At 33.8% G+C, this 11136-nt stretch overlaps 5 protein-coding genes across 5 annotated transcripts; 2 read left to right on the top strand and 3 right to left on the bottom strand.

Annotated features, from left to right (window-relative positions):
• Window positions 1–185: 185 nt before the first annotated feature.
• Window positions 186–1284, top strand: FG386_003400 (DHH family protein; the record flags this gene model as incomplete). Its single annotated transcript, XM_067342862.1, has 4 exons — window positions 186–284; window positions 359–632; window positions 744–898; window positions 1108–1284. 4 exons carry the CDS (start codon window positions 186–188, stop codon window positions 1282–1284), a joined length of 705 nt encoding a protein of 234 aa, XP_067199089.1.
• A 479-nt stretch (window positions 1285–1763) lies between these two features.
• Window positions 1764–3533, bottom strand: FG386_003399 (uncharacterized protein; the record flags this gene model as incomplete). Its single annotated transcript, XM_067342861.1, has 1 exon — window positions 1764–3533. One exon carries the CDS (start codon window positions 3531–3533, stop codon window positions 1764–1766), a length of 1770 nt encoding a protein of 589 aa, XP_067199088.1.
• A 461-nt stretch (window positions 3534–3994) lies between these two features.
• On the bottom strand, window positions 3995–6688 carry FG386_003398 (uncharacterized protein; the record flags this gene model as incomplete). Its single annotated transcript, XM_067342860.1, has 1 exon — window positions 3995–6688. The coding sequence occupies one exon, from the start codon at window positions 6686–6688 to the stop codon at window positions 3995–3997; it is 2694 nt and encodes an 897-aa protein (XP_067199087.1).
• A 1300-nt stretch (window positions 6689–7988) lies between these two features.
• FG386_003397 (uncharacterized protein) lies at window positions 7989–9116 on the top strand (the record flags this gene model as incomplete). The annotated part of the gene is made up of 1 exon (XM_067342859.1): window positions 7989–9116. The coding sequence occupies one exon, from the start codon at window positions 7989–7991 to the stop codon at window positions 9114–9116; it is 1128 nt and encodes a 375-aa protein (XP_067199086.1).
• A 21-nt stretch (window positions 9117–9137) lies between these two features.
• On the bottom strand, window positions 9138–10778 carry FG386_003396 (pre-mRNA cleavage complex ii protein clp1-related; the record flags this gene model as incomplete). The annotated part of the gene is made up of 1 exon (XM_067342858.1): window positions 9138–10778. The coding sequence occupies one exon, from the start codon at window positions 10776–10778 to the stop codon at window positions 9138–9140; it is 1641 nt and encodes a 546-aa protein (XP_067199085.1).
• Between the last annotated feature and the right edge of the window lie 358 nt (window positions 10779–11136).

The following is an 11136-nucleotide window of genomic DNA, read 5'->3' as shown; positions in this document are numbered from 1 at the left end:
ATGCATAAATATACTTTTTTCCCACCAATTTTGAATGAAAATGCATGCAATTAGAAGTTGACCCGCCTTTTCTTGTTTATTTTAACCTACTAGAGCATTAGAAATGCAAAAGGCGAGACGAATCTATATTTATATATAAATTTAAACAGGATTAAGATACATAATGAAATTAAATCGCTATAGAAATGAATAAAGAGTTGAAAGAATACTTGCTATATATTGGGAGGAAGGCTGGAAGCGAGGTTAAATTGAACTATATATTGGGAAACACAAGCGGTGATCTTGTAAGTATTTGCGATAAATTTAAAAACGTTGAAAATTAATAAATTTGACATTTTTCGATGTTATTTAAAACAAGGACTCAGTGGTTTCGGCAATATCATATTCAAAATTATTAAATGCAGTAAATTTACCTGTTAATTTTGAAAGTGATGTCAACAAGAAAAAATACGGAAAGCACATACCTATACTGAACTTTAATAAAGAAAGTATAAGACTAAAGTTTGCTTTGATTGAACTAATAGACTATTTTTCAGAAAAAGTCGAGGGTGAGCCGATTAATATTGTAGAGTTTCCATTTATCTTCTTCAATGATATCAAAACTAATTTAATAAATAAAACAAAAATCAAGCGTATGTCGGGTTTAAATGATTCCTTTAATGAGGGTCCTTTCATAACGTTGGTAGACCACAACGTTTTGGACAACTCGCAAAAGATGTAAGTTATATTTCAATTTTTGAAAGTAACAAACTCATTTTGTGTTGAATATTGTTCCAGTCTTGAGAATAATGTAGTATGTATTGTTGATCATCATGAGGATGATAATACAACCAGATCGATATTTAGGCTTTCAAAGGGCACTAGAATAGGAAGTTGTTCAACACTGATAGGAAAGCTTGTAAGTTTTCATGATAAACTAGCTTTTAAAAGTAACTTTTCTAATGGCTAACACTCCAATACAAGTGGATGGACTATTATAATGACGGTAAACTATCAGACGAGGATCTGTCGACAAACAAATATTATTTACTGATGTTAATAGGAGCAATATTGAAAGGTTAGTTTTTCTGTCTCACTTTATTAAAATTAGAAATTCACAAATTTAAGATACTTCCAATTTTGACAAGAGTCTATTCGACAAAAGGTGGTGTTTATTGGATAGCCAAATATGTGACTGGCTTTGCAAAAAGACAAATGTTAGCAATGAAGATTGCATTGACTTATACAAAAACAGACTGGAAAATTCCAACAGAAACGCAGCTTTATTGTTTGAAAACGATATGACTGATTTGCTTAACATGGACTACAAATTATTTAGCTACAAAAGTGACACTTTTAATGTAGGCTATTCAAGTTTTGAGATTAACTTAACAAGTATAATAAATTACTACAAAAATGATAAATTTTATGAAAAAATTACAAATTATATGATTTCTAAAAACTTAAATATGTATTTACTGTTGAGTACATTTGTACTTGGTATAGACAGTGATATTAGTTACTTCTCACAACTAGAGAAAGCTACTTACGGGAATATACTAACCGACAGAAATAGAGAAGGACCTGCCTTAATTAAACAAATGATGATTTTCTCAAGGAAACACTGTGTTTTTTATGAAACCTTAAATGGTATAAGTAAAATTTTATCATTAAAAGAAATAAACGTTTCTTTCAATGATAAAAACGGAATTCATCACAAATTGTTTAATATTGAAGAGACATCCAACTTCTCAAGGAAGAAACTAGAGCCATTTATAAATAAATTAATTAATGAATCCAATAATCTTTGATATATTGTTTTTAACAACGTATTCTGCATATAGATTCGAGTAATCCCTAATCAGTTTTTTTAGTATTGTGTTACCATTTTCGTTTGACTGTTTATTTCTGTTTCTATTGTTATAAATCCTATTATTGTCACTACTCTTGATGTTGTACTTTAAATCGCAAATTAACTCGCTTTCTAAATCAGGCCCACATTCAGATCCAGACTCTGATTCTAATTCAGACGTAGATTCCGACTTAGATCCGGATTCCAACTCCGACTCTGATTTAGATTCAGAGGACAATCCTGATTCGAATTTAAATCTGAGGACAGGGTCCCTGTTGTTTTCGGTCTCCAATCTCAACTCTGAATTCAGATTAGTCTCACTGTTTTTCTTCTTTCGACTATTAGACTTGCGATTAACAACATTGCTACCTTTGTATTTCATATTTTCGGCCTTCTTGTTACTGCTTTTGCCTGCTTCTCTTCTTCTGGTCCTTCCTCCGCTTTTGTTAATGTTTTCCTTGTTATTAACATCGACATTGTGGCTCTGCTCGTCTTCATAACCAGTTTTTAAAGAACCTTCACGTTTATTGTAATTATTGCTTCTGTGAAAAACCTTCTCTGGAATACTGTTGATTTTGCAATTAAAGTTTTGTTCTGAAACGCTTTTAGTCCCAGTGCTGTTATCTTCACACCTTCCTTCGTCACCCAAGTAGTCAGTTTTTTGTTCATTTTTGAGAGTAATATTTTTGTTTTCGGGTCCAATGGTTATCTGATTACAATCCTTTTTGTTAGCTTCAAATGAATTAATGACAATAGACTTATCAATAATTCCCTCTACTTCCAGTTTACTACTATTTATGTTTTCATAATTTAAATACATGTTCTCCATATTTTTTGGATCTATTATAAATATAACAGGCTCTCTAAATATATGCTCTTCTTTTGGAAGTGGCCTTTTGTTGTTAAAAGTGACAAACTCATCCATGTTCAAATCCCTATTTAGTATGTACGGATTTATATTGACCATTGTATCCTTCAACCTCTGAATTAGTTGGTAGTATGATCTACAAACTTTTTTGCTATTCGAACTAGGGTTGTTTCCAAAACCACCATTAACAGTGTAGTCACTGCATCCTTTTTTAAGTCCACCATAAACATTCCTCTCGAACTCTAATATAGAATTACTCATGCACTCCATACTTGTACTCATTACTTTTGAAAAGTTCTCAACCCTATTTATCAACTTATTTAATAGCACTTTTCTGTCACTCATTATTTCATCTATTTTTTTCTCCAGTACTTTTGCTCCTATTTCCTTTATATACAACGAATCCCTACTTATATTGCTGCTTATCTCCATCAAATGCTCCCTCCACACTTCCAAACGATCTTTCATTATCTCCATTTCTCTCAATGAGTCTTCATACAACTTTATATTTGCTAACATTTCTGTTTTATCTGCGTTATTCTTCTTTTCCACACATTCAATTCCAAAATGCTTGCCATTCCTGTTGTTTTTATCATGGTTACCGTTTAATTCATTTCTGTAGCTTTGTTTTTCATGATCAAATTCATGATATCCATTTTCTCTGCCACAATAATCGTACTCACTCTCATTACTATAAAAGTCTTGGTCTAGATAATTATTTACTATATTGTGAGGATTCTCGCAATTTCGTCCAGACCTGTTTCTCTCTTTATTGGAACTCAAATCATTGTCGTAACTGTAACATTTTAGATTACGGCAATTTCGAGATCTCATTTGTTCTAGGTTAATTTTTATATTGAAAACTTATGAGAATTACTTTTATTGTAAGAAAAAGTTAGCTAATTAGCCTTCTAATAAGAGCTCAAATTTACCAATTGTATTTACCACTTGAATGGTATTTTCGATAAGTATTCATAGACAAAGAAATCCCAGAAAAAAGGACAATAAGTAAATCGGATTTATATATATGAATGGAATAGTCCTCTTGTCTTTACTAATGCCTTTTTTACATTTTTTGTTCCATACTCTAAACGAAAACATTTAAATTAAAAAATGTGGCAAATTTGTGTGTGTTTACACCTAAACGAATGTTTTCAATTTTTAAACAGAGTAACAAAATAAAATCAAATAGATCCCTAAAATCACTTCAAATGCTTCAAGTTTACACAAGTTATTTTAGTTTCTAGCTAAAATCAGAATTAAAAACAATGAAATGTAAAATATATATTTATAAATTAACTCTGACCTAAACTTGTTTTTCTGCACAGACTCAGCCATTCTTTATCTGACATTTCTAATTCGACAACCCTACCTTTAAGATTGTCATTGCTTCTACCAGTATCGTCCTCGTCTTCATCTCCTTTTTCTTCAACACCTGTGCTATTTTTGTTGTCAGTGTCCTCTCTCTCAATAATATCGTAAAGCTGTTCCAGTTCCTCATGGAGCTCCTCCAGCTCCTCCTGCTGTCTATCACACTGATCTTCCAGACCCTTAATTACCTTCTGAAATGCTCTTATTTCCCGGTCATGCTGTTCTATATCAGTATCCAATCTATAGGTCAGTAATGTATAAAATCCAATGTACGGTTCGGGTGCTCTTCTTCCATAAGATTTCAAAGGTCTTATTAATTCTCTAATTGACAATACTTCATTTTTATTCGCAACAGAAGGATCTGGATACTTATCTAAACGTTTTAATATCTCGTTAACTTGCTCCCTTCTTAATACATTGTCAAACCCTGACTTCTCAACAACAGATACCTTCAAACCATGTTGACTATCAACTTTATCGTCTGAAAAGTTATTCTCCGCTTTGCATGCTATTGTTTTATTGGTGCTGCTTCTGCTAAGGTCTCTGCCAGAGAGAATTCCAAGTCCAAGACTAGTTAACTCCTTCTCCAAACTCAATACGTAGTTGTTCTCGTCAGTAAAATGCAGTGACTCAAAATCTGCAACTTCGTCTATTGGACTATTGTCTAAATTCTCGCCGTTTGCATTTGGGATGGAATCTTGGCTGTCTAACATATTATTTGAGATATGGTTTTTTGAGGTCAGTATAAAACTCTTCAATCTATGATATATCCTTACCATTTCTTGCAATTTAGTCAACAACCTTTTTTCGCTCAAATTAGACCTTTCCCATTGTTTATTCAACACATATATCATCTGAATTATTCCAGAAGATAGATATTTGTATTTATTCAAAAAACCATAGTCACTGTTATACTTGTCTCTGTTTTCAATCTCATTTATTAAATCACTTTCGTTGTCTTCAATCTCAACAACAAACTCATTATTGTTTAAGTCATAGCGACCTATTATCCTGTTGTAGTCAACATCTTTGTATAGATAAGATTCAATTATATATTCATCGTACAATATTTCCTCCAAAATCCACAACTTCAAACGCGATATGGTTGCTAGCAATCTTCTATGAATTGAATTGCTATGTTCTATGTTACTCCTTAATTTCTCAGAAAACTTTGACGATCTTGCACTTAAACTGCCGCTTCCATAAGTGTATTCTCTCTCAGTTGCTAAATCTGAGAATGAAGTCACTCTGCTATTAACACTATTTAAACTGTTTCCGCCTGAAATACCTGAACATCTTGCTAACTTTTCCTTCAAGTAGTTTATCTGTTCCTGAAGTACTTTTAAAACCATTTTTTTCTCCAAAAGAATACTCTCAATACCTTCAAAACTCTCCATATTACCTTCCATCCTTTGTACTATCTCACCTATAACAGCTTTTATCGGAGATAATATGATCTTGATCTTATTTTCGGCCGGACCGGAATATCCTGCATTATTTAACCTTCTATTTTGACTACTCCGATTGTTGTTGACGTTATTATTATCAATACGACTATTACCTTCGCTTCCGTTAGTATTATCATGACCACTAATAACGTTTCCCAGAGACTCTTCTCTTTCCTGAAGCGAAAAATCAAGAAGCAAATTGCCTGCGAGCTCTTCCTCCTCATTCTCCAAAAACTGTCTCATCAGTAACATCTTGGACTTAAAATCAACCAAACCACTTAACCTCACCATTATGTTCAACCACTCGTGTTTATTTTCATACATGCATCCATCCATTGAGCGCTTTAATGTATTAATATCATCTTTGTATTTTTCATCTATTTTCTCAGATACAAATCTTTCAGTGACCTCGTTAAACAGAACGTGTCTAACCTCAGTTTTAATCTTTTCCTTCTCTGCTACACTATTCTCGCGAAGTAAGCTTTGAGATGAAATTGATGATAGATTACTATTGTGATTTAAGAGCAATTCCTCTTGTAAAGTCTTTATTTCGCCTTTAGCAAAGTTACTATCTACAATTGTACCTCCAGTACTCTTCCTGCTGAATGCTGTATCGAAATCTTTGTCTCCATTTCTAGTACCACATTCAATTCTAGACTGCATGTCTGTTCCTGTAAGTATGTTTATACTTTCATTACAATTCTCCAACTCCTGCAGTCTTTGCTTGTAATTGTCCAGTATCTCGCTCAATTCTTTTAAGTCGCTATTTAGTCTTTTATTTTCTTCCTCCAATATTCTTATCTCCTCATTCTTTTTTCTTATGACCTCCTGGTCCATATTTGACTTCTTTAACGCAACATCCTTCTCTTGATTTAGTTCCTTCAGTCTTTCCTTTAGTGCGTTCATAAATTGTTTTTGTGTCTCAGACTCGTCAACCTTCTTTTTTAACTCCATTAAAGTGCTTTCTGAAATAAATATTGTTGACTCATTATCACCCTTCAATGTGGTTAAATCTACATTTTTTTGAAAATCTCTAATATCAGACAAACTGCTCGTTCTGTGTCCATTTATTCTCCTTATCCTTCCCCTCATCTCTTCCAATGTTTCATCATCATAATTGTTTGCCTTCATTCTTTTATCCAAGAGTTCCTCTCTTGAATTCCTAACCATTGTTTTTGTTTGTTGTTAGTCTTCCCTTAAATCCAGTTCCTATTACACACAAAAGTAAGGATATTTTTATACAATGCAACATATAATACAAACATAAACAAATACCTCCTGCCTCACTGGAAACTACACATTTATTTTACACAACTTCAACTTCTAATCATGTAAATACCATCAAAAATATTGTCATTTATTATTCACAAACTCAAACTTTGCGCAAAGTGTCCAAACAATACTATAGTAAGCAGTAATCTAAATATTTATGAATAAGAAATAATATTTTTACGTTAAAGCTCATTCTATTTTCCTTTTTTATTAACCAAATTGCATGCAAACATTAATTACCTAGTGGTTCCCGCCTAAATTTATTATACATCTTAAAATAGATATTGTGAAAATACGCGATTATGCACTAATTTAAAAAATGACAAGGCTACAGTATTTGTTCATATTAAGCACTAAGAAATTTGTTTTTGAAGCTCTTTAACTCTGTTTCACTCAAACAGGTATAATTTTTCTCCTTTAGTTTGAATTCCTATCGCACTATTTTTTGATCCAGTCCAAACTGTTACTAGATGAAAAGCATAAACGAAAACTAGCAATTCGAAATGTAGAGCACTAATCGTCAAGTGACACTGCTATAAAGGGTTTGCATTTTGTGCAGCCACTAAATTAATTTATTCGCTCCTAGACTTGCATTTAGCCCAGCCACTTTTTCGGTATAAGTGCACTTTTATGTAAAACATTGCGTGGTTTATGCATGCACATTGGCGCCTTTAGGCGGATGGCAAGTAATTACTTTACAAATTATAAATTACAAGGGACAGGGATGAGAATACATATAATTAAACGCAAGAGAAGTGTGGGAAGTGAGAGGGAAATTAACGGAAATTATTTGGTGAGTAAAAAACGTCAAGTAATTATATGACGCATGGTTATCTTAAAGATGCCGATTCAATAATTATATTTAGAAAATAAAAATAAAGTTATAGACGAATTGTGAATGTTCTAGAATAAAGCTTTAATTTATACTTTAGAGATAGTTTTTCAAAATTTAAAGAGTAAAGTTCTGAAGAGAATATTTGATATTTTTCTTTTTAAATTATTGGAGGGAAAATAGGTATAAACATACACAAGTGTGTATAGGAAAATAAAGCCAAACAAGACCTATACACTTGTTAAATTTGTACGTTTATTTGGTTTGTTATTTTGTTATGTTGAATAGGTTATAGAATAATTGGATATTTATGGTGCTTAAGATATTAGAGTAATTAGTGATTAAAATAATAAAAATAAGTGAAAAATGGCCTGCCCAAGACTTTTGAGCGACAATGACTTGTGTAGATTTAGAACAAAGCCATGCAGAAGATCCAGACAAATGGGGTGCGATTTTGGGATCTCGAGATGCCAGTATTCGCACAACATATACTGGCCGAGGAGGTGTCCGTTCTATCTCTCAAATGAGACAACAATAAGATATATTCCAGTATTGTGTCCTGATATAATCATAAAAGAGGATGAAAGTTCAATATCGCACTGTAATAGAGGCGGAGGATGTCCATTTGCACATTCATTTGAAGAAATTAACTATCATCCATTGATTTACAAAACGAAGCTCTGTGAGCATTTTCAGAGAGGAGACTGTAGTACATATTACTGTCACCTAATTCACGGTCTTGCAGAAAGAAGGGAACCAAAGATATACATTTTGCCTTATACGCAAAACGTGAGCGTTCCAAACTACCCAGGAGTTGTCGTTGCAAATAAAGCAATAACGAAAAGCATTGGAAGTGGCGGAATTTCTAATTCGTCATTCTCTGAAGCGGAAAAGATTATAACAAACAGAAGCTACTATAATAATAGTAAAAATGGCGATAATCTGACGAATAATCGTTTTCCAAATAAGAATGGACCTCAAATGACAATGAGAAATATGGGTGACGGTATTTTAAAAACTGATCTAGAAAATCTACTGAGTGTAAATCGTTGGAGTGAGAGAATATACTCTTCATCAGTTGCATCTTCACCAATAAATAGCAGAACCTCTTGTGAAGGAAGTAACGGATATTGGGTGAAGAGAAATGGTGATATTCAAAATGAGAGCGAAATAGACGCTCGAGAAGAAAACATAAGCGACGAAAACATAATGAATGTGTTTAGAGCTTTGATATTGGACGAGAACGCAATCATTTCAAAGGAGGATCTTGGAAGAAACATCCAAGGTGTTGGGATCAATACGGAAGTAAACAATAAAGCGATGGAAAACGAAGCTGAAGAAACGGAAGCCAGAAATAATAAAAAAATTAACGACAGTATAGCCTCTGAGATCGAAAATAAAGAGTCAAATATTTTAGGAGAAAAAATAAATAAAAAGAATCCCACTGACATAATAAACAATGAAAATTCGAATAAAACCAACTTTATCAGTTAAAATTAAATTAAATTATACTTGCTATTCAAGGTGGAACTTTAGCTTTTGTGTATTGCCAATAATGATATAATGAGATGGGAATTCACCTTGTTCATTCAACCCAGGGCAGAGAACCTCGATTGTTGAAAAATTGGTAAAATTGTTCTGTAAACGTGGTTGCGACTCATCAACACTGGAGGACATCTGATCCTCATTTACGGCTCTTATGTGCAATATTCCAAGGAGAGATGAAACTTGGACAGTTTCCAAATTTTTAGCGTGGCTTATGCCTGCAATTGTGTTTAAAAGACCCTTTAACGGCTTATTATACGGAAGAACCTGTGCTTTGTTACCTATCATAGATACATCTTGGTCTGCAGGAAGAGCGGATGCTGGAAGAGAAGCTATTTGCAACTCAACAAGATGACACCAAGTACTGGATACCAGTGTTGACGTATTTACAACAGGTTTACCATTCTCCCCCAAGGGAATTACCTTTAAAGTGATCGTATGTGGCTTAAGAGGGGACTCTGGCGAGCCAAAAAAATAAGATTTTAAGCATTCTCTTCTTATTTCAGTCAACCTCTGAGATGTAATACTTATAACTCCATCTGATTTAGAAACTCCAACAACAGATATTTTAGGAAGCTCTGAAAACCGGTCTTCTCTCAAAACTGATTCGTCATTTACTGACTCGTTAGTTACGCCACCACTGCAACTTCCACCACCCTTTGTTGTAGCGGATGAATTAGAGCTTGCAATCGATTCGAGTTGCTCATAGCTTTGTGGTTCCTTATAATCAAATCTATCAGCCAAGTAGTGCTGAGTACTCGGATCATCCATAACTACAACAATATCTACATCAAAAATGGATATGAGTTCCAGCAGCAATTCGTTAGATGGTTGAAATGGTGCATTTAAAATAAAACCAGATGCCAAACTGTTTGTGTCTTGGATACTTTGATTTCTAAGTATCACAGAAGCGCTTAGAAGCTTGCAAAGATAAATATAAAGTTGCAGGTCATCAGTCACGTTTAAGTGTCCAAAGAAAAATGTAAGTGGGTTTTTCAGTTCTCGAGAGTGAAGGAAGAACTCATCAACTTTAGTTGCGCCAATGACACCAGCTGGGAATTGCATATTTGCCTTATCTGTAGATCCTCTCGGATCCAAATCTATAAACAATGGAGTGTATCCTTTTCTTGCGGCGTAATTGCACAAAATTTGGCATAGTGTCGACTTCCCGGAGTTTGATGAACCGGTTACCATTATCCTAGGACCAAGGGTACCATGAAGTTTTGAAAAATTTCTCCTATTATCTAATACCTGAATAACCTCCATATAATCCTTCATACAATTGTTCACACTTTCGTATTCCTGTTGAACTGGTCCTCTAATTTGTAATATACAACCATGCCAAGTATAGATAGCCAATCTCGATAGTGGTGCTACTTTCATGTCTACATCTGGAGGCAATTCCGCTCCAAATATCTCCGCCGAAGTCAAATTAGTGTTGCTTCCGGTTACAGATCCTCCAGACACTCCACCAGTCTGAGAGTAAAGTCTTATAGTGCAAGCTTGAGTAGGATCGGCTATTATACGAAGTTCGTTTCCGGCTTCAATTTTATAAGCTCTGAGTTGTGATTTTGTTCCAGAGGTCCCAGCTACATCCATCTTCTTCTCCATTTGTCTTTGATATAAATCTAATGGACTTTACCCTTAAGTCGCCCTGAGCAAATCTTACTCCCTAGCTATCTCGGATTACTGTTTTAACTATTTAAAAATTTAAGGCACAAAGGCAGAATAAAATGTCAGCAATAACTGCAAGATATGTCTGTCCTCTTTATGTGTATTTCCTTGCCAGTGTACATGAATGTATAAACTAACTAGTAGATACACATTCAATTACAATTAATGAATTCTCGACGATAGAAATGGGGAATGTGAACATAAAAACTAAATGTGTCAAGGGTCGGTTAAACCAATAAACAAGCACAAATTTGGGCCATGGCGCCAACTTGCAAACCTTCCATAAATGCCGAGG

The sequence above is a fragment of the Cryptosporidium ryanae genome (genome assembly GCF_009792415.1).
Source record: "Cryptosporidium ryanae isolate 45019 chromosome Unknown contig_8, whole genome shotgun sequence".
Lineage (NCBI taxonomy): Eukaryota > Apicomplexa > Conoidasida > Eucoccidiorida > Cryptosporidiidae > Cryptosporidium > Cryptosporidium ryanae.
The sequence above is the reverse complement of the archived record's forward strand: the minus strand, read 5'-3'. Positions and strand labels throughout refer to the sequence as shown.